Source organism: Halichoerus grypus, chromosome 4 (assembly GCF_964656455.1).
Source record: "Halichoerus grypus chromosome 4, mHalGry1.hap1.1, whole genome shotgun sequence".
Classification (NCBI taxonomy): domain Eukaryota; kingdom Metazoa; phylum Chordata; class Mammalia; order Carnivora; family Phocidae; genus Halichoerus; species Halichoerus grypus.
Window position 1 is genome coordinate 160,728,132 of NC_135715.1, and position 22,173 is coordinate 160,750,304.

General features: G+C 38.0%; 1 protein-coding gene across 1 annotated transcript in view; it reads right to left on the minus strand.

The window, feature by feature from the left end:
• Positions 1-17,307, minus strand: part of CATSPERT (catsper channel auxiliary subunit tau) — a 146,313-nt gene extending 129,006 nt beyond the window's left edge. The window contains exon 1 of the mRNA XM_036098594.2: positions 17,074-17,307. Within this exon, the coding sequence (XP_035954487.2) occupies positions 17,074-17,307 (234 nt within the window). The remainder of the gene's footprint in view (positions 1-17,073) is intronic.
• Between the last annotated feature and the right edge of the window lie 4,866 nt (positions 17,308-22,173).

Here is a 22,173-nt window from a genome sequence, read left to right on the forward strand (position 1 = left end):
TGCTCCAAAGGAAGCCTGCTTCTCCCTCCCCCACTCCCCCTGCTTGTGTTCCCTCTATCGCTGTCTCTCTCTCTCTGTCAAATAAATTTTAAACATATTTTTTAAAAAATAACCATAAAACAACAAAATGGCAATAAGTACGTATCTATTGATAATTACTTTGGATATAGATGAAACTTTCTGATCAAAAGACATAAGGTGACAGAATGAATAAAAAAGCAAGACCTATACGCTGCCTATAGGAGATTCATTTCAGACCTAAAGACACATGCAGATTGAAAGTGAAGGGATGGAGGTGCCTGGGTGCTCAGTTGGTTAAGCATCCAACTCTTGATCTCAGCTCAGGTCTTGATCTCAGGGTCATGAGTTCAAGCCCTGCACTGGGCTCCATGCTGGGCATGGAGCCTACTTTAAAAATAAACAAACAAACAAAAAAGAAAGTGAAGGGATGGAAAAACATTTATCATAGAAATGAAGATGAAAAGAAACCCAGGACAGTGATACTTAATAGGCTTCAAACAAAATAGACTTCAAAACAAAGACTGTAACAAGAGATGAAGGACACTACATAATCATAAAGGGAACAAGAAGATATAACAATTGTAAATATTTATGCACCTAACATGGGAGCACTCAAATACATAAGGTACCTATTAACAAACATAAGGAAGTAACTGATGGTTATACAATAATAGGAGGGGACATCGACACCCCACTTATCTCAATAGATCATCCAAACAGAAAATCAACAAGTGGCTTTGAATGACACATTGGACCAAATGGATATAACAGATATATTCAGAACATGCTATCCAAAACAGCAGAATATACATTCTTTTCAAGTGCACGTGAAATGTTCTCCAGAATAGATACCATGTTAGGTGACAAATCAAGTATGAACAAATTCAAAAAGACTAAAGTCATATCATGCATCTTTTCAGACCACAACACTATGAAACTAGAAATTAACCACAAGAAAAAATCTGGAAAGAACAAAAGTACATCGAGGTTAAATAACATGCTACTCAACAATGAATGGGTCAACCAAGAAATCAAAGACGAAGTCAAAAAACACATGGAGACAAATGAAAATGAATATACAACAGTCGAAAACCATTGGAATACAGAAAAGCTGTTATAAGTTTATAGCAATACAAGCCTACCTCAAGAAGGAAGAAAAATCTCCAATAAACAACCCAACCTTAACACCTACCAGAGCCAGAAAAAGAGGAACAAAGTAAAAAAATCAGTAGAAGAAAGGAAATAATAAAGATTAGAGTAGAAATAAGTTAAATAGAAACTAAAAAAAAAAAAAAAAAAGAACACATCAATGAAACGAGAAGCTGGTTCTTTGAAATGGTCAACAAAATTGATAAACCTTTAGCCAGACTCAACAAGCAAAAAAAAAGAGAGAGAGGACTCAAAATCAGAAATGAAAGAGGACCTGTAAGAGAATATTATGAAAAATTATATGCCAACAAATGGGCAACCTAGAAGAAATGGATAAATTCCTAGAAACATACAACTACCCAAAACTGAACCAGGAAGAAATAGAAAATTTGAACAGACCAATTATCAGCAATGAAATGGAATCAATAATCAAAAAACTCTGAACAAAAGTCCAGCACCAGACAGCTTCAAGGGGAATTCTACCAAACATTTAAAGAAGGGATAATACCTATTCTTTTCAAACTATTCCAAAAAAATAAAAGAGCAAGGAAAACTTCCAAATTCATTCTATAAGGCCAGCATTACCCTGATACCAAAAACAAATAAAGACACTACAAAAAAAGAGAACTACAAATCAATATCTCTGATGAACACAGATGCAAAAATCCTCAACAAAATATTAGCAAACTGAATCCAACAATACATTTAAAAAGTCATTCACTACGAGCAAGGGGGACTTATTCCTGGGAGGCAAGGGTGGTTCAATATTCACAAAATAATCAGTGTGATACATCACATCAACAAGTGGAAGGATAAAAAGCATATGATCATCTCAATAAATGTAGAAAAAACATTTGACAAAATACAACATCCATTTGTGATAAAAACTCTCAACAAAGTAGGTTTAAAGGGAACATACCTCAACATAATAAAGGCCATATATGAAAACCCACAGCTAAGATCATACTCAGCAGGGAAATACTGAGAGCTTTTCCACTAACATCAGGAACAAAATACAGATGTCCACTCTTACCACTTTTGTTCAACATAGTCTGGACATCCTAGCCACAGAAATCATACAAGAAAAAGAAATAAGAGGCATCCAAATGAGTAAGGAAGAGGTGAAACTTTCACTATTTGCAAATGACATGATACTGTATGTAAAAAACCCTAAAGTCTCCACCAGAGAACTACTAGAACTTATAGATGAATTCAGTGAGGTCAAAGGATACAAAATCAACGTATAGATATCTACTGCATTTCTAGACACTAGTAATAAAGCAGCAGAGACATTAAGGAATAATCCCAATTATAACTGCACCAAAAATAATTTTAAAATATGCAGGAATAGGGATACCTGGGTGGCTCAGTTGGTTAAGCGTATGCCTTTGGCTCAGGTCATGATCCCAGGGTCCTCGGACTGAGTCCCGTATCAGGCTCCTTGCTCAGCAGGGAGCCTGCTTCTCCCTCTGCCTGCTTTTCCCCCTGCTTGTGCTCTCTCTCTGACAAATAAGTAAATAAATCTTTAAAAAAGGATGCAGGAATAAACTTAACCAAGGAGGTGAAAGACCTGCACTCTGAAAACTATAATACACTGATGAAAGAAGTTGAAGATGACACAAACTAAAGGAAAGATATTCCATGCTCATGTACGTACTACCTAAAGCAATCTACAGATTTAAAGCAATGCCTATCAAAATACATTTTCCACAGAACTAGAACAATCTTCAAATTTTTATGGAACCACAAAAGACCCCAAATAGCTAAAGCAATCGTGAAAAAGAAAAACAAAAATGGAGGTATCACAATTCCAGATTTCAAGTTATACTACAAAGCCGTAGTAATCAAAACAGTATGATATGGGCACAAAAACTGACACATAGGCTTCTGGAGTTAAAATGGCAGAATAGTAGTGAGACCCTGGGCTTGGCCTCATCCCTCAAACACAGCTAGATCAACATCCAACTATTTTGAACAACGAGGAATACGATTTGAAGATTAAGAAAACAATCTGCACAGTTGGAGGGAGAGAACATGGCAGATGTGAGGTTTGGAGCCATGAACTGGGGGAGAGGCAAGCCACGGGACCTCAAAGGGAAGGGAACCCTTTTCCCAGTGCAAAATCAGGGAGAGGGAGAGAGCAAGAGAGAGTACAGCAGGTAGGGATCGCACAATAAGCAGCACTGAAAAGATCCCCTGGGTCGCACTGGGAGAGATCACTCCCCTTCCTGGAATACATTTGGAAGAGCGCATTTTGCCTCTCCAAGGACTAAAGGTCAGCTGGGAGCCGTTGAGTGGCACTCAACAACAGGGACAGAGGTGCATGCAGAGGGCAGAGAACATTGTACCAGCTTTTTGCTGTGAGCCACAACAGACTTAAACCCCCATGTGCATGCTGAGCAGCTGCTTTTCTGGGACAGAACTGAGCAGAGAGCAGACACACGGACAGAATGCAGATAACCTGGTCGCTGCTTTTCGCTCTCTGCCACAATAGACTCAAGCCTCTGTGTGACTGCTTTTCTGGGACAGAACAAAGTAGGAGACTGAGTCGCATGCAGATGGCAGATAACCTGGTTGCAGCTTTCCGCTGTGCATCACAATAAACTCCAGCCTCCGAGCGCACTGTGCAACTGCTTTTCTGGGACAGGATGGTGCTGGGTGGGCCTCGAGGCTCTCCTCTAGGGGAGGGGATTCGGTCTGCCCCTTGCCAGGCCCTTTAAAACGTGGAGTTTTGTATCCCAGCCACTGTCTAGAGATAAAATACAGAGATCTACAGTGCTGGGCATGCCAATGGCCCCAGGAACAGACAGGTTAAGGGCAAGGATGTGATGAAAGTCCAGGACACAGGAGATTGTTTGCTTTTCTGTGAGGGCCTCCTGAACAGTGGCCAGAAGTTCCCCACCCCAGGGACGAGAGGACAGGGTGATGCCATCTTCCTCCTCCACCACCCCTCCTTCCTCCGCCCACCAGCACAGTTGGACTTCAGAGAGCAACACAGTACCTCCAGTGGAGGCTGGAGTCCCCTACACTAAACCCCGCACCCCTGTACCTGGCAGGGGTATCTTTACTAGGGCAAGTCAGCTTGTGAGCCAGCCCAGCAGGCCTCTCCCTCGGAAGACCAACACAGGCCCCATGTACCAAGTCTACTGATTAAAAAGTGCTCCAATGTCAGCTTCTTGTGGAAATAGGACCAGGCTTGCTTTTTCTTTTTTCTTATTTTTAAATTTTTAAATTTTTTATATTTTATTTCTTATTTTAAATTTTTTATCCTTTATTTTATATACTTTTTCCTTTTTTTCTCTATTTTTTTTGGTATTAGGCTTATAATTTTTTGTTCATTTGTTGGTTGGTTGGTTGGTTTGTTTCCTTCTCTTATTTTTCAGATCAGGCTTATTTTTTTTTCCTATTCTTCTTTCCTTATTCTTTTTTCCTTCTTTCTTTCTTTTTCTTTGGAATCAGGTTTATTTTTGTTTGTCTGTTTGTTTGCATTTTTGTTCCTTTTCCTTTTCTCTTGTCTTGGATCTGGCTTTTTTTTTTTTTCCTCTTTTACTTTTCCAGGCTTATCTTAACAGACAAATCAAAGCACACCTAGTTAAAGGTCCGAACATTCCCCACTACAAGCAAGGAGGAACTCTCTAGAGGATGGACCAGTGGGAAAGAGCAGCCAAAACGCAACAGCAGAGTGTACACAGCATATACCAGAAACATTTCCTGAAGTTGCTGTTGTTGTTGTTGTGTTGTTATTGTTGTTTTTGTTGTTGTTTTTTTTTTCTTTTTCTCCCTTCCTTTCTTTTCTGGACAAAACGATGAGACTAAGAAATTCACCCCAAAAGAAAGAACAGGAGGTAGTACTCCCTGCCAGGGATTTAATCAATACAGATATAAGTAAGATGTCTGAACTAGAATTTTAAACAACGAGTATAAAGATACTAGCTGGGCTTGAATAAAGTAGAGAAGACACTAGAGAATCCCTTACTGTAGAGATAAAAAAAGTAAAATCAGTGAGGTCAGAATTTAAAATGCTTTAACCAAGATGCAGTCCCAAGTGGAGGCCATAAAAATGCGGATGAACGAAACAGAAGAGCAAATCAGTGATACAGAAGATAAAATTATGGAAAATAATGAAGCTGAAAAGAAGAGAGAAGAAAAAGTATTAGATCACGAAGGTAGACTTAGGGAACTCAGAGATTCCATAAAGCAAAATAATATCCATATTATAGGAGTCCCAGAAGAAGAAGAGGGGGAAAGGGGGGCAGAAGGTTTATTTGAACAAATTATAGCTGGGAACTTCCCTAATGTGGAGAAGGAAACAGGCATTCAAGTCCAAGAGCCACAGAGAACTCCCCTCAAAATAAATAAATAAATAAATAAATAAATAAATAAATACACACACACACACACACACACACACACACACACACACACATATATATATATAGGTCAACACCACAACATATTATATTAAAACTTGCAAATTACAAAGATAAAGAGAAAATCCTGAAAGCAGATTGAGACAAGAAATCCTTAACCTACAAGGGTGGACACATAAGACTATAAGCAGACCTGTCCACAGATACCTAGCAGGCCAGAAAGGACTGGCATGATATATTCAACATGCTAAATGAGAAAAATATACAGCCAAGGATACTTTATCAAGCAAGTCTGTCATTCATATTAGAAGGAGAGATCAAGAGTTTCTAAGATAAAAACTAAAGGAATTCGTGAACACTAAACTAGCCCTGCAAGAAATATTAAAGGGGACCCTTTGAGAGTAAAGAGAGACCAAAAGTAACAAAGACCAGAAAGGAACAGAGACAATCTACAGGAACAGTGATTTTACAGGTAATACAATGGCACTAAATTCGTATCTTTCAACAATTACTCTGAATGTAAATGGACTCAATGCTCCCATAAAAAGACACAGGGTATCAGAATGGATTTAAAAAAAAAAGAAAAAACCTCATCAATATGCTGTTTACAAGAGACTCACTTTAGATCCAAAGACTCATCCAAATTGAAAGTGATAGGGTGGAGAACCATTTATCATGCTAATGGACATCAAAAGAAAGCTGGAGTAGTCATCCTTATATCAGACAAATTAGATCTTAAACCAAAGACTGTAATAAGTCCTGAGAAAGGACACTATATCATAATAAAGGGTTCTATCCAACAAGAATAGATGAGTAGAACAATTGTAAATATTTATGCCCCTAACTTGGGATCAGCCAAATATATAAATCAATTAATAACAAATTTATAGAAACTCATTGATAATAATACAGTAATAGTAGGGGACTTTAACACTCCACTCACAGCAAAGGACAGATCATCTAAGCAGAAGTTCAACAAGGAAACAAGGGCTTTGAATGACACACTGGACCAGATGAACTTAAATGATACATTCAGAACATTTCATTCTAAAGCAGGATATACATTCTTTTCAAGTGCACATGGAACATTCTCCAGAATAGATCACATACTGGGTCACAAAAACAGGACTCAATGGGTACAAAAAGACTGAAATCATACCATGCATATTTTCAGACCACAGTGCTATGAAACTTGAAGTCAACCACAAGAAAAAAATATGAAAGGACCACAAATACATGGAGGTTAAAGAACATCCTACTAAAGAATGAATGGGTCAACCAGGAAATTAATGAAGAATTAAAAAAAATACATGGACTCAAATGAAAATGAAAACATGACAATTCAAAACTTCTGGGATGCAGCAAGGACAGTCCTAAGAGGGAAGTATATATAGCAATACAGGCCTTCCTCAAGAAGCAATAAAAGTCTCAAATACACAACCTAACCTTATACCTAAAGGAGCTGGAAAAAGAATAGCAAATAAAGCCTAAATCTATCAGGAGAAGGGAAATATTAAAGATCAGAGCAGAAATCAATGATATAGAAATAATAATAAAAAAAACAGATCAACGAAACTAGGGAGTTGGTTCTTTTGAAGAATTAACAAGATTGATAAACCCCTGGCCAGACTTATCAAAAACAAAAGAGAAAGGACCCAAATTAATAAAATCATGAATGAAAGAGAAGAGATCACAACCAACACCACAGAAATACAAACAAATATAAGAACATATTATGAGCAATTATATGCCAACAAAAGGGCAATCTGGAAGAAATAGCTGAATTCCTAGAATCATATAAACTACCAAAACTGAAACAGGAAGAAACAGAAAACCTGAACAGACCCATAACCAGCAAGGAAATTGAAGCAGTAATCAAAAATCTCCCAACAAACAAGAGTCCAAGGCCAGATGGCTTCCCAGGGGAATTCTACCAAACATTTTAAGAATACCAATACTTCTGAAACTGTTCCAAAAATAGAATGGAAAGAAAACTTCCAAACTCGTTCTATGAGGCCAGCATTACCTTGATCCCAAAACCAAAGACTCCACTAAAAAAGAGAACTACAGGTCAATATCCCTGAGGAACATGGATGCAAAAATTCTCACCAAGAGACTAGCTAATAGGATCCAACAGTATATTAAAAGGATTATTCACCATGACCAAGTGGGATTTATGCCTGGGCTGCAGGGGTGGTTCAACATCTGCAAATCAATCACTGTGAGGGGCGCCTGGGTGGCTCAGTCAGTTAAGCATCTGCCTTCAGCTCAGGTCATGATCCCAGAGTCCTGGGATCGAGCCCTGCATCAGGCTCCCTGCTCAGCGGGGAACCTGCTTCTCCCTCTCCCTGCCGCTCCCCCTGCTTGTGCTCTCTCTCTTTCTCTCACTATCTCTCTCTGTGTGTCAAATAAATGAATAAAATCTTTAAAAAAATAAAATTAAAATAAAAAATAAAATTTAAAAACCAATGTGATACACAACATTAATAAAAGAAAGGATAAGAACCATATGATCCTCTCAACTGATGCAGAAAAAGCATTTGACAAAATACAGCATCCTTGCTTGATTAAAAACCCTCCACAATGTAGGGATAGAGGGAATGTATCTCAACATCAGAAAAGCCATATATGAAAGACCCACAGTGAATATCATCCTCAACAGGGAAAAACTGAGAGCTTTCCCCCTAAGGTCAGGAACACGGCAGGGATGTCCACTCATACAACTGCTGTTCAACATAGTACTAAAAGTCCTAGCCTCAGTAATCAGACAACAAAAAGAAATAAAAGGCATCGAAATCAGCAAAGAAGAAGTCAAACTTTCACTCTTCACAAATGACACGATACTCTGTGTAGAAAAACCAAAAGATTCTAGCAAAAAATTGCTAGAACTGATATAGGAATTCAGCAAAGTTGCAGGACATAAAATCAATGCACAGAAGTCTGTTGCATTTGTATATGTTAAAAATGAAGCAGCAGAAAATCAAGGAATCAATCCTGTTTACAATTGCACCAAAAACCGTAAGATTGCACTAAAAACCATAAGATACCTAAGAATAAACCTAACCAAACAGGTCAAAGATATGTACTCTGAAAATTATAGAACATTTATGAAAGAAATTGAGGAAGACACAAAAAAAAATGGAAAAATATCTCATGTTCATGGATTGGAAGAACAAATATTGTTAAAATGTTTATGCTACCCAAAGCAATCTACACATTCAATGCAATCCCTAAACCATAAAAATTCTAGACGAGAGCAAAGGCAGTGATTTCTCTGACATCAGCTGTAGCAATATTTTTCTAAATGTGTCTCCTAAGGCAAAGGAAACAAAACCAAAAATCAACTATTGAGACTACATCAAAATAAAAATACCACCAGCATTTTTCACAGAGCTGGAACAAACAATTCTAAAATTTGTATGAAACCAGAAAAGACCCCAGATAGCCATAGGAAAACCAAAGCTGGTGGCATCACAATTCCAGACTTCAAGCTCTATTACAAAGCTGTAATCATCAAGACAGTATGGTACTGGCACAAAAACAGACACAAAGATCAATGGAACAGAATAGAGAACCCAGAAATGGACCCTCAACTCTACGGTCAACTAATCTTTAACAAAGCAAATATCCAATGGTAAAAAGACTGTCTCTTCAACAAATAGTTGGGAAAATTGGACAGCCACATGTAGAAGAATGAAACTAGACCGTTTTTTTACATCATACATAAAAATGAACTCAAAATGGATGAAAGACCTAAATGTGAGACAGGAATCCATCAAAATCCTTGAGGAGAACACAGGCAGCAACCTCTTTGACCTAGGCTGCAGCACTTCTTGCTAAACAGGTATCCAGAGGCAAGGGAAACAAAAGCAAAAATGAACTATTGAGACTTCATCAAGATAAAAAGCTTTTGCACAGCAAAGGAAACAGTCAACAAAACTAAAAGACAACCTACAGAATGGGAGAAGATATTTGCAAATGACATTACGGATAAAGGGCTAGTATCCAAGATCTATAAAGAACTTATCAAACTCAACACCCAAAAAACAAATAATCCAGTCAAGAAATGGGCAGAAGACATGAGCAGACATTTCTCCAAAGACATACAAATGGCCAACAAACACAGGAAAAAATGATCAACATCACTCGACATCAGGAAAAATACAAATCAAAACCACAATGAGATACCACCTCACACTGGTCAGAATGGCCAAAATGAATTAAGGAAACAACAGATAATGGTGAGGGATGGGGAACCCTCTTACACTGTTGGTGGAAATGCAAACTGGTGCAGCCACTCTGGAAAACAGTATGCAGTTCCTCAAAAAGTTAAAAATAGAACTACAGTATAACCCAACAATTGCACGTCTAGGTATTTATCCAAAGGATACAAAAATAGTGATTGAAGGGGCACATGCATCCCAATGTTTATAGCAGCAATGTCCACAATAGCCAAACTATGGAAAGAGCCCAGATATCCATTAACAGATGAATGGATAAAGAAGATGTGTTATGTATATACAATGGAATATTACTCGGCCACCAAAAAGAATGAAATCTTGTCAACCTCAATGACATGGATGGAACTAGTCAGAGAAAGAAATATGTGAAATAAGTCAGTGAGAGAAAGAAAAATACCACATGATTTCACTCGTATGTGGAATTTAAGAAACAAAACAGATGAGCATAGGGGAAGGGAAGGAAAAATAAAGTAAAAGCAGAGAGGGAGGCAAACCATAAGAGATTTTAGCTATAGGAAACAAACAGAGGGTAGCTGGAGGAGAGGTGGGTGGGGGATGGGGTAACTGGGTGACAGGCATTAAGGAGGGCACTTGATGTAATGAGCACTGGGTGTTATATGCAACTGATGAATCACTAAATCCTACCTCTGAAACTAATAATACACTATATATTAACTAAATTGAATTTAAGTAAAATTTAAAAAGAAAAACAGACACATAGATCAATAGAACAGAACTGAAAGTCCAAAAATAAATTCATGATTATATGGTCAATTAATCTTTGACAAAGGAGGCAAGAATATGCAATGGGAAAATGACAGTCTCTGCAACAAATGGTTGGGAAACTGGACAGCTGCATGCAAAAGAATGAAACTGGACCACTTTCTTATACCATACATAAAAGTAAACTCAAAATGGGTTAAAGACCTAAATATGAGACTTGAAACCATAAAAATTCTAGACGAGAGCAAAGGCAGTGATTTCTCTGACATCAGCTGTAGCAATATTTTTCTAAATGTGTCTCCTAAGGCAAAGGAAACAAAACCAAAAATCAACTATTGAGACTACATCAAAATAAAAAGCTTCTACACAGCAAAGGAAACCATCAATAAAACTAAAAGACAATCTATGAGATGGGAGAAGATATTTGCAAATAACATATCTGATAAAGAGTTAGTATCCAAAATAAAGAACTCATACAACTCACCAACAAAGAAAACAAGCAATCCAATTAAAAAATGGGCCGAGGGCCTGATTAGCATTTCCCCAAAGAAGACATACAGATGGGCAAGAGACACATGAAAAGATGCTCAACATCACCCATCATCAGGGAAATGCAAAACAAAACCACAATGGGATATCACCTTACAGATGTACGAATGGTTAAAATAAAAAACACAAGTGTTGGTGAGGATGTGGAGAAAAAGGAACCCTCATGTACTGTTGGTGGGAATGAAAACTGGTGCAGCCACTGTGGAAAACAGTATGGAGGTTCCTCAAAAAATTAAAAATAGAACTACCTTATGATCAAACAATCACACTACTGGGTATTTACCCAAAGAAAACAAAAACACTAATTGAAAAGATATATGCACCCCTATGTTTATTGCAGCATTATTTACAATAGTCAAGATATTGAAGCAACCCTAGTGTCCATCCACAGATGAATGGATAAAGAAGATGTGGTATATACATACAATGGAATATTACACCACCATAAAAAAGATGAAATTGTGTCATTTGAGACAACGTGGATGGACCTAGAAGGTATAATGCTAAGTGAAATAAGTCAGTCAGAGAAAGACAAATGCCATATGATTCCACTCATAAGTGAAATCTAATAAAATGAATAAACAAACAAAAAGTAGAATCAGACTTATAAATACAGAGAACAAACTGATGGTTGCCAGAGAGGGGTTGGGGTGAAGGGAGAGGGAGATATAGGCTTCCAGTTATGAAATGAGTAAGTCATGGGAATAACAGGCACAGCCTAAGGAATACAATCAATGATATTGTAGTAACAACGTACCAGGATAGATGGCAACTACACTTGTGGTTAACACAGCACAATGTATAAACTTGCCACATCACTAAGTTGTACGACTGAAAGTAATGTAACACTGTGTGTCAGCTATACTCAAAGAAAACCATCTTTAACAGAATCATAACTAAAAAAAAAAAAAAAACCCCACACAAGTAAGAAATAACAAGATGGAAATAGCCAATGAAACACAGAAGACTTTGAAAAATCATAGAAGATCTTTGCAGACCTGCAAATATATTTAAAACCTAAGTGAAATGAATAATTTCCTAAGGAAATACAACTTAACAAAATTTACCTCATTAGTAGTAAACAGCTTAAACAGACCAATCTCCATAAAAGAAATAGAGAAAATTAGCAAGGAACTGCCACTACAAAAAAAGTGCCAGGCCCAGGAGGTGTTACAGGGAATTCTATCATATCTTCAAAGAACAGATATCCCAGGGCACCATAAATTGTCCCACTGAATATTAAAGAAAACTTTACTATTTCTATGAAGCAAGCATAACACTGATACCTAAACTGATAAAGAAAAATTATAGACAAATATCACTTATATTGATACAAAAATACCAAATAAAATAATAATAAACAGAATTGAGCACCACATTAAGAAAATAATATGCAATAACCAAGTGGGATTAATTCCAGAAATGCAAATTGGTTCAATATTAAGAAAATCATTAATATACCATACCACATCATAGATCTAAAGAGAAAAATTATGATTATCTCCATACATGTTCATATGGCCTCTGACAAAATTCAATACCCTTTCCTGATTAAAACACTCTCAAAAGTAGGAATTAAGCCAGTCTTGAAGCCAGTGTTTCATTTGCTGGGGAAATACGAGAAGCACTTTACTAAGATCAGGAACAAAGCAAGGTTGCCTACTATCACCATCACTCTTCAACATCTTACTGGTGTCATGAGCCAAAGCAATTAGATAAGAGAAATCAACTAAAGGCAAAAGAATTGGGGGAAAAAAAGTAAAATAGCTCTATTGGAAGATGATCTGATTGTATCTAAAACTCTAGAGAATTAATAGCAACACTAGCTCGAATATTTAAAAATTCAATAAGGAAGCAGGTTATGAAATTAACATACAGAAATCAACAGCCCTAATATACATAAAAATTAAGTAAGGATATAGCGTAGAAAAAGTCCCACCTTAGGAATAATCTTAACAAGAATTATGCAAAACTCCTAAAATGAAACCATCAAAACCCTTCTGAAAGACACAAAAGTAGATCTGAATAAATGGAAAGATATCTCTTGTTCTTAGGGCAAGTCAACATCATAAAGATGTCAGTTACCTAACTTACTAATCTAATGCAACCCTTATAGAAGAACACAAGCTTCTTTACTGAGATAAACAACTTAATAATAAAGTGTTTTTTTAGAAGTGAGAATAGTCAGGATATCACTAGAAAAGGAAAATTACAAAGCAGGGAACCAGTCTTACCTGACATTAAAACACAGTATAAGTCTTTAAAATAAAATAGAATGGTCCTGGTATATGAATTGATAAACAGACCAGTGGAATAGAAAGTCCAAAAAAATATCAAATACGTACGGTCACTTAGTATAAAGGCGACATCTTAAATCACTGGGGCAAAGACTGATTTTTTTTCTTAATAAATGGTTTAGAGACATCTACTTTAAGAAAAAAATTAAATCCATACCTCATACATGCAATCCAAAGAAATCAGGCATTTAAATGTAAATGATTAAATCAGAGATTAAGTGTAAAAATGATACACAAGTACTAAAAGGTAACAGGTAAATTCATTTATGACCTGGGTGCATGTACACAGTTTTTAACTAAGACTCACAATTCAGCTGCAATAAAAGATTGATAAATTTGACCTCGTAAGATTAAGAACCCTTTTACATAGCAAAAAGTACCATCAACAGTCAAAATAACAGCTGTTGAATCGTGAGAAAATATTTGTAACACATATCACAGATGAAGATCTAATATCCCTAATAAAGAACTTTTGAAAAGTGGAGGGGGGAAAGAACAAGATTCTCTTAGGAAAATAATGTGAACAGAAAATTCACACACAAAAAAAATTTAAGGGATTTTAAACATACAAAAAGATATGCTATGGCCCCATTTCACACCACTCTGCCTCTTATTCACCATGTTCCGTGAACATTCCACACTATCCCTCTGCAGAAACTTCACGCTTGTTTACTCCCTCTTGTGCTCTCTCCACCAACTCCGCTAACTCTTTCAATGGCTAGCCTCTTCAGCTTTTCACTTAAAAGCCACATCCTCAGAGAGGCCTTCTCTGATCCCCAGTCCAAATCATAATCTGTAACTGTCTCTCCAATTTGAAAGTTAGCTTCCTCCAGGAAGGTGCTTTGCCGGTGTTGTTCACCATTGCATCCCTCAGCGTCTAACACAAAACTTGGTACATATTTCAAAGCATAGGTGTAATAAAAGTAAAGTAATGAGAGGTTAGGAAGCAGCAAACTAGATTTTAGGATTTTAGAGGTGAAATCCTCAGAGGGAAGACAAGGTCCAAGATGCAGAAAGGCAGTGAGCTGCTGAAAGGAATGGGCGAGGTTTAAAGAACTGATATTAAGGTGCCGGGTACATAATCCACATTTTTACTCAAGTCATAAACTGCACTATCCCTCAATCTGAGCACTGTCTCTAGTTAATCCTTCCAATTCTCTTAGTACTTTACATTCAATACACCTTTTAATCTCACTGAGACCTCCAATTATCCCTCCTTTTTCTTTCACCCGGTTCATGAAACTCTTCTGGCTCCAGCTGCTTTCTTCTCCAACCTGCACCCTCAATCTACAATCCCCACATCCATGCCTATCTTTTGCCACTTATCTATAGTAATTTTCAAACATGAATCTAAGAACCGCTGGGGTAGTTTAAGATTGAGCATATTCCTGGGGCCCCAGCCTTCTTGATTCAGTAGGTCTAAGGTGGAGGCCCAAGAATCTAGATTTTTTTTTTTTAAAGATTTTATTTATTTATTTGACAGAGAGAGACACAGCGAGAGAGGAAACACAAGCAGGGGGGCGTGGGAGTGGGAGAGGGAGAAGCAGGCTTCCCGCAGAGCAGGGAGCCCCATGCGGGGCTCAATCCCAGGACCCTGTGATCATGACCTGAGTCGAAGGCAGACACCCAACGACTGAGCCACCCAGGCACCCCAAGAATCTAGATTTTAATAAGCACTCCCAAAGATTTGGACACTGGTGATCCAAGGACAAAATAAACACTGGTCTGGAGGAAGAGATGCCCTTCTTCCTATCCAAAGAGGATACCACTACTTGTGCTTTAGAGCCCATGCTTTTCCATCCCCTCAGAGATTTTACTGTCCTCACTGCCTGTTAGGTCTTTAATCTCTCCTTAAACCCGAATAGTCAAACAATTTTTTCAACAAAGCACATCTGATCCATGTCATCTCCCTGATGACACCCACCAGCTTTTCCTATCTCCTGTAGCCACGGTTCTCAACTTTGAATATCCTTGAAGTCAAATGTATTCTAAGCATTATCTGCAAACTACTGTTTTCTAAAATGTATTCCAATAAAATGTGAAATATACCTCAGTGACGTATTTGCTTCCAAGTTTTAAACAGAAGTTTTGTTTTGTTTTGAACACAAAATGCTAAACACATTTATATAGCTGTTATATATCCCCCTATGACGATCTGCTTTCAAGAAATCATGTGCCATAAAATGCCAAGAAATCATAGAAAGACTACCTGTTGCCTAAATATACAATGTTCCATGTGTACTGATGCATAGGCAGATTTAATAAAGAGGGCCATCCATTCTGTGTTCAATGGTCTACATTGTGTATCTTATAGCTATTATAATAATTTTAATAACATATACTTGTATTACTCTAAATTTGTTGTATAATGAACATCTATAGCACATAAACTCATTCTTCTGCATCTGTGTCTGAAAAGAATTCGTCTATGAGGTCATTATAACTAAATCCAAGTGCACATTTCATTTCCTAAGCACTTTTTGTTGTTCTGTCAAAATATTAAAATATTCTACGGTCAAATGATTTGGGAAACCAAACTTGGGTAAACACTGTACCTTGCATATAGGTGCACTACTCTTCTTTGAATGTATGTAGATGCTGTTGTACCTATAAGCAAATTAAAAACACTGCTGCATGGTAGCTTTTTGTCATTACAGATTTTCCCAGTCAGTAGACAGTAAAGAGCCAGTTACTCTTCTGTGAGAAACTTTCATTTTTCACAATAAAAAGGAATCCTCATACTCAAAAAAATTGTGGAAATCACTGTTCTACAAAATAAAGTCCATATTCCTTAGAACGACATACAACAAACACCTTCTATGGCCTAAACTTCCAAGCACATCCCTCTTACACAACCTTTGCAATTTTTCCTACTATTATAGCTAAATGCTAAAATGCTCTCAATTTATCTTAACAATGAATCAAGAGTATTCTAAGTTTTTGGAAGTAGGAGGGTACTATAGAGATCAAGTAATTCAACTCCTTAACTTTACAGAGGACATCATCTTTTTGTATACCGTTTGTTCCTGATACTTTTATTTGTACTATTCTTATAATAACTTAAGACCAACGGAGAATGTAAAATTTCCTAATGATCTTCTAACACTTTGAAAAAGTGAGTTTCAGTTTGATTTTCGTTTTCCATTTCCTCCATCCTCTGGTTATACCACTATATGGTAAACTCAAGCGTTTCACACATTTCAAATAGAAATTAATCTTTCTAATTAATAACAGGAGACCAATAATTCACTTTGCAGACAGGATGCAGATTTGCTCCTATAAGTTCATCTGTAAGTACCTCAGGAATTGAAAACAAAGGTAACTGAAGTTTCTGGAGTTTAGCCCTTTAACCATATAAATGAAATCCTAATGATGGTGAGGACAGCATCACTGACGTCAACGACGACAGCAGCTGACACTTATTGACTCTTTGTGCTTTGCAGTGGTAAGCACTTTACATCATTAGCTCCCTCAGATCTTCAGACAACCCTATAAGGTAAATTGTCATAATTATTATCTAAATTATTGTCTTAATCTAACAGGCTCTGACAAATTAAATAATCTTCAAGGTCCCACAAGTAAGCGCTTCCTCAGTTATTAACACCTTCCAACTTAGGGCAGGTCTCTTTCCCTCCCATCTGCATGCATTGACCCCTCGGTCCTTCCCCAGCCCTCTAGGTGGTCAAGTAGGGGACAGACGCCTCCGGCCGGGCCCCCACTCACGTTCAGCAGCCGGTACCCAGCGCCCTCCTTGTTCTCGTCCTTGGGCAGATACATGGTCTTGTTATGGTCCTGGAATTTACGAGCCGAAGAAAACTCCGACGCTCTGCTGTGCATGATTTCCAGGTTGACATTCGGACTCTTCTGAAGTATAGGGGCTGTGTACAGGGAACGGACCTGCCCGCCACGGTTATCAGCGGTGTTGGAACCCTTAAGTAACCCTTGGGGAGGCTCCATTCCTCCATCCTCTGCTGGATGGGTCTGCGCCTAACTGCCGGCCTGCTACTGCGCAGGCGCAGTCTTCTAGCCACCCGGCCAGGGCTTTTCCCGCGCATGCGTACGCACGTGTGACCCTTCACCGGCCAGAGCTGGTTTTGGGAGAGTGTGAGCTTAATGAAACTGGAGGATCAGCTGCAAGCACTTGCCTAAGCCATTTCAGTCTCCTTTGTAAGGGGGTCATAGCATGCTGGTGAACAGCAAGTCTCCTCAGCACTGTGATTGAACACCTTAGTTCATTTTCTTGTCTGCCCCTTGAACCATCGTAAGCCTCTTTTCCCTAAACCAATTCCTTCTGGGAGATTTACAATATCAATAATCACTTCCTTACGCTATCCCCTGAGCTCCAGATATTATGTTTCCAACAGTCTACTTGGACATCTTTACTGTCCCATACACTCATAATACACATTAATATTCATCTTCCCTCCGAGACCTCTAGTATGTTCCAAACTCATTTAATATGGCAATATCATAGTCACAAAAGCTTAAAACTTCAGACATATTTTTTAATTCTAACCCTAAATATTCAAACCCTATTCTCTCTTTTAATGGCACCTACTTTAAGACACTTCACATACACAACTGCAATGATTTACTCCTGGATCTCCCAGCCTGCTGTCATCCACCCTTTCCACTGCCCCAGTACTAATACAGGTTACCTTTAAAAACAAACAAAACCAAAAAATAAAAATAGAAACAAAACTAGAAACTTTCAGAGCTTCTTTTTTAGCCATAAATTTGAATTCCTTAATTTGGAAACGAAGGGTATCCAAAATGCACTCTATCTCAGGATCATTATTTATTACTATTCTACTTGAGATCTGTTTTTCTTTTATTCATGAGCCAGCTCAAACTTCAGCGTTCAGTTAAATCTTATAACCCCCTATACATACCCTCAAAGCAGAATTAACTGTTGTCTCTAAGCTACAACTTGGCATATCACTATTAGTGGGCTCATGCTATCAGAATTAGTTAATTTCAAAAGATAGTTCTTTGGGGGCAGGAACCTGATCCTCACCTTGTACCCCTCAGGGCTCATGGCACAAGAGCTCAAAACCCTCAATACATGTTTGTTGTCATCGGGGTCTGTGCTGTGTGGTGTTTAACTACTGTGCCAATGAGACATGCTGCCCACCAGCTCATGATGACTTCCTTAGGGCTCATGTGATGCAACATAGAAAATATCTAACCTAAATCTAGTCAAACTTCTAGACCTAACCTCCAGTCTACAGGAAATTCAGGAGATAGAGAACAAATTGAATGATGTTATTAGGAAAAAATCAAACAAATACAAAATGTAGGTGGGACATTCAAAAACAAAATGGTTTGGATTCTTTAAAAAAAAATGTGAAGAGGAAATATAGAAGGTTACAGCCACTTGGAAAACAGTTTGGCAATTTCTTAAAAAATTAAACATTGTAACTACCATACAACCTAGCAATTGCACTCCTGGGCAGTATCCCAGAGAAATAAAAACACACATTCCCACAAAAACCTGCACACAAATGTTCTTAGCAGTTTTATTCATAACAGCCCAAAAATGGAATCAACTCAGATGTTTTCCAAGAGGGAAATGGTTAAACAAACTGCAGCAGGTACCTATCTCGGAGTACAACTGAGCAATGAAAAGAAATGAACACACAGCTTGGATGAATCTCCTGGGCAGAAGAAAGATAATTCCAAAAGATTACATTCTTGAGATGACAAAATTTCAGCAATAGAAGACAGCATAGACAGCCAGAGATTGGAGTTAGAGGTGCAGAGATGGGGATGTGGGAGGGAAATAGAAAAGGGCAACAGTGAGAGATTCCCGTGGTTTGGGGAACTGTTCAGTTATCTTGACTGAGGAGGTAGATACACAAACCTACATGACTCGTAAAACTGTATAGAAATTAACACACACAGACACACACACACACACCAGTGCAAGTAAAACTAGGGAAATTTGAATAAGATCAGTGGGTTTGATCAATGTCAATATTCCAGATATGATATTATACTACAGCTTTGTAAAATGTTATTCAGAGACACTGGCGAGGTGTACAAAGGATTTCATTGTATTATTTCTCAAATATGCATGAATCTACATTTATCTCAGGAAATTTTTCAGTTAAAAATGTCATGGGAGGAGAAAAAGGTGAGAAGGCCCTTTAAAATTAAGAGATAAAACAAGCAAATGAAATATGCAAACCTTGACTACTTCTTGAGAGACAACTGGGGAAATTTGAGGATAGACTATTTAATGATACTGTGCTATGTAAACAAATGTTCTTATTTTTGGAACATGCATGTTTACATATTGTGACATGATATTACCCACTTACTTTCAAAAGATTTACCAAGAACAGGGGTGCCTAGGTGGCTCAGTCAGTTGAGTGTCCGGCTCTTGATTTCAGCTCAGGGCATGATCTTGGGGTTATGGGGTTGAGCCCCATGTCAGGCTCCACGCTGAGTGAAGGAGCCTGCTTGAGATTCTCTCTCTCTCTCTCCCTCTGCTCCCCACCTCTCCATCTCTCTCTCTCCCTCTCTTAAAAAAAAAGATGAAGCAAGAACAAAAGGGGGGGTGTATAAGGAAATGAGCAAATGAGCAAATGTAGCAAAATTTTAACAATTATTAAATCTAGGTTCATCTACATTACAGTTGCTATAACACTAGTCTTTCAACATTTTTACACTTGATAGTTTCCAAATGAAAAGCCCTCAGAGCTCACTCATGCATATGGCCTTTACCTTGCCCCCATCTCCACCAGTAGAAATCCCATCCATCCTATAAAGGACATGCCCACACCCAAACTTACCCACAATACTTTCCTAGATTCTGTAACTCCTATGCCTATCTATGTTTTCTGACTAGATTAGGAGCCTCTAGAAGGCAGGTAGTATGTATTATACATTTTCTCATTTTTTTGTCCTCTCACAAATCTAGCAATTTGATTGAAATCAAATCATGTATCATAATCCAAGCTTTACGTTTCCTAATGGATTACAGATGGTGTATATAGGCCAGAGGTCCCAAGTGTTGGTTAGTCTACTAGCTATATCACAATCACCTGTGACATCTTCTAAAAAGCTGTTTTCAAGGTACCACCTCAGACCTACGGAATCTGAATCTCTGGGGATGGGCCCAGGAGTCTCTATGTTTTGTTCGGCTTATGGGGAATGGGGAGAGGTAGGTGTTAATTACTGAATATTTTGCACCCCAAAAAACAACAAAAACCTCACTGGGGATCTTGCCTACTGACACCTCAGAAACTCCACTAAGCCACCCTACCCACACTTGATGGAGAGAAAGGTGAGAAAAAAAGATGACTTTGAGCCACTTATGGAGACATATAATTGGCAGTGAACTTCCTCAAAGTTTCTCAATCATCACGGCCAAAGCTTCTCCTGATAACACTCATACAGGTCCACCAGCTGCTCAGGGAATATGTACTCACTGGGGTGATCGGGAGATTTGAAGTCCAGGCCATGCTTCCCAGACCTGAAGAATTTAAAGGCAATACGCCCATGCCAGGTACACTATCATCAACACAGCTAGCATTCCCAATTGCATTTCACAGCAGCTCCAGAGCTTCTTAATTTTCTAGGATGTTAGGAGCAAAACTCCCTTCAACTTTGTATTAACTTTCTATTGCTGCCCTACCAAATTCCGACAAATTTAGCAGGTTGAACAACACACATTTGCTATCTTAGCATTCTGTCCATCAGAAGTCTGACATGGGTCACACTAAAATCAAGGGTCAGCAGGGCTGAATTCCTTTGTGGAGGTTCTAGGGGAAGATCTGTTTCTTTGCTCATTTGGGATGTTGGCAAAATTCAGTTCCTTAAAGATGTAGGACTGAGCCCACATCCATTTTCTTGCTGTCAGTCACGGACTGTTCTCAGCTTCTAGAGATCACCCACATCCGTTGATTGTGGCCCCCTTCTTCACCAAACATTTTTACAACCTCATTGACTATATTCCCTATGCCGTACTTTCCATCGCTATGACTTATTTGTTACTGGAAGCTTGTACCTCTTAATCCCCTTTATCTATTTCATCCATCCTCCCACGCATCTCCCCCTCTGGAAACCAGCAGTTTGTTCTCTGTATTTATGAGTCAGGGTTTTTTTTGTCTTTGTTTTTTCTTAAATTTCACATATGAGTGAAATCACACGGTATTTGTCTTTCTCTGACGTATCCCACTTAGCATTATACCCTCTAGGTCCATCCATATTGTTGCAAATGTCAAGATTTCATTCTTTTTTTAAAAATGGCTACTATTCCCCTGTATGTATATGGCACATCTTCTTTATCCATTCATCTGTGGATGGACATGGGCTGTTTCCATATCTTGGCTATAGTAAGCAATGCTGCAATATACATAGGGGTGCATGTATCTTTTCAAATTAGTGTTTCTGTTTTCTTTGGGCAAATACCCCATAGTGGAATTATTGGATCATGTGGTAGTTCTATTTTTAATTTTTTGAGGAACTTCCATACTGTTTTCCACAGTGGCTGCACCAATTTGCATTCCCACAATTACACAAGGATTTCCTTTTTCTCCACATCCTCTGTAACACTTGTTATCCATTCTGATAGGTGTAAGGTGATTTTTCATTATGGTTTTGATTTGCATTTCCCTGATGATTAGTGATGCTGAGCAGCTTTTCACGTATCTGTTGGCCATGTGTATGCTTTCTTTGGCAAAATGTCTATTCAGGTCCTCTGCCCATTTTTAAATTGGATTATTTGTTTTTTAGTGTTGAGTTGTATAAGTTCTTTATATATTTTGGATATTAATCCCTTATCAAATATATCAATATTTGCAAATATTTTCTCCC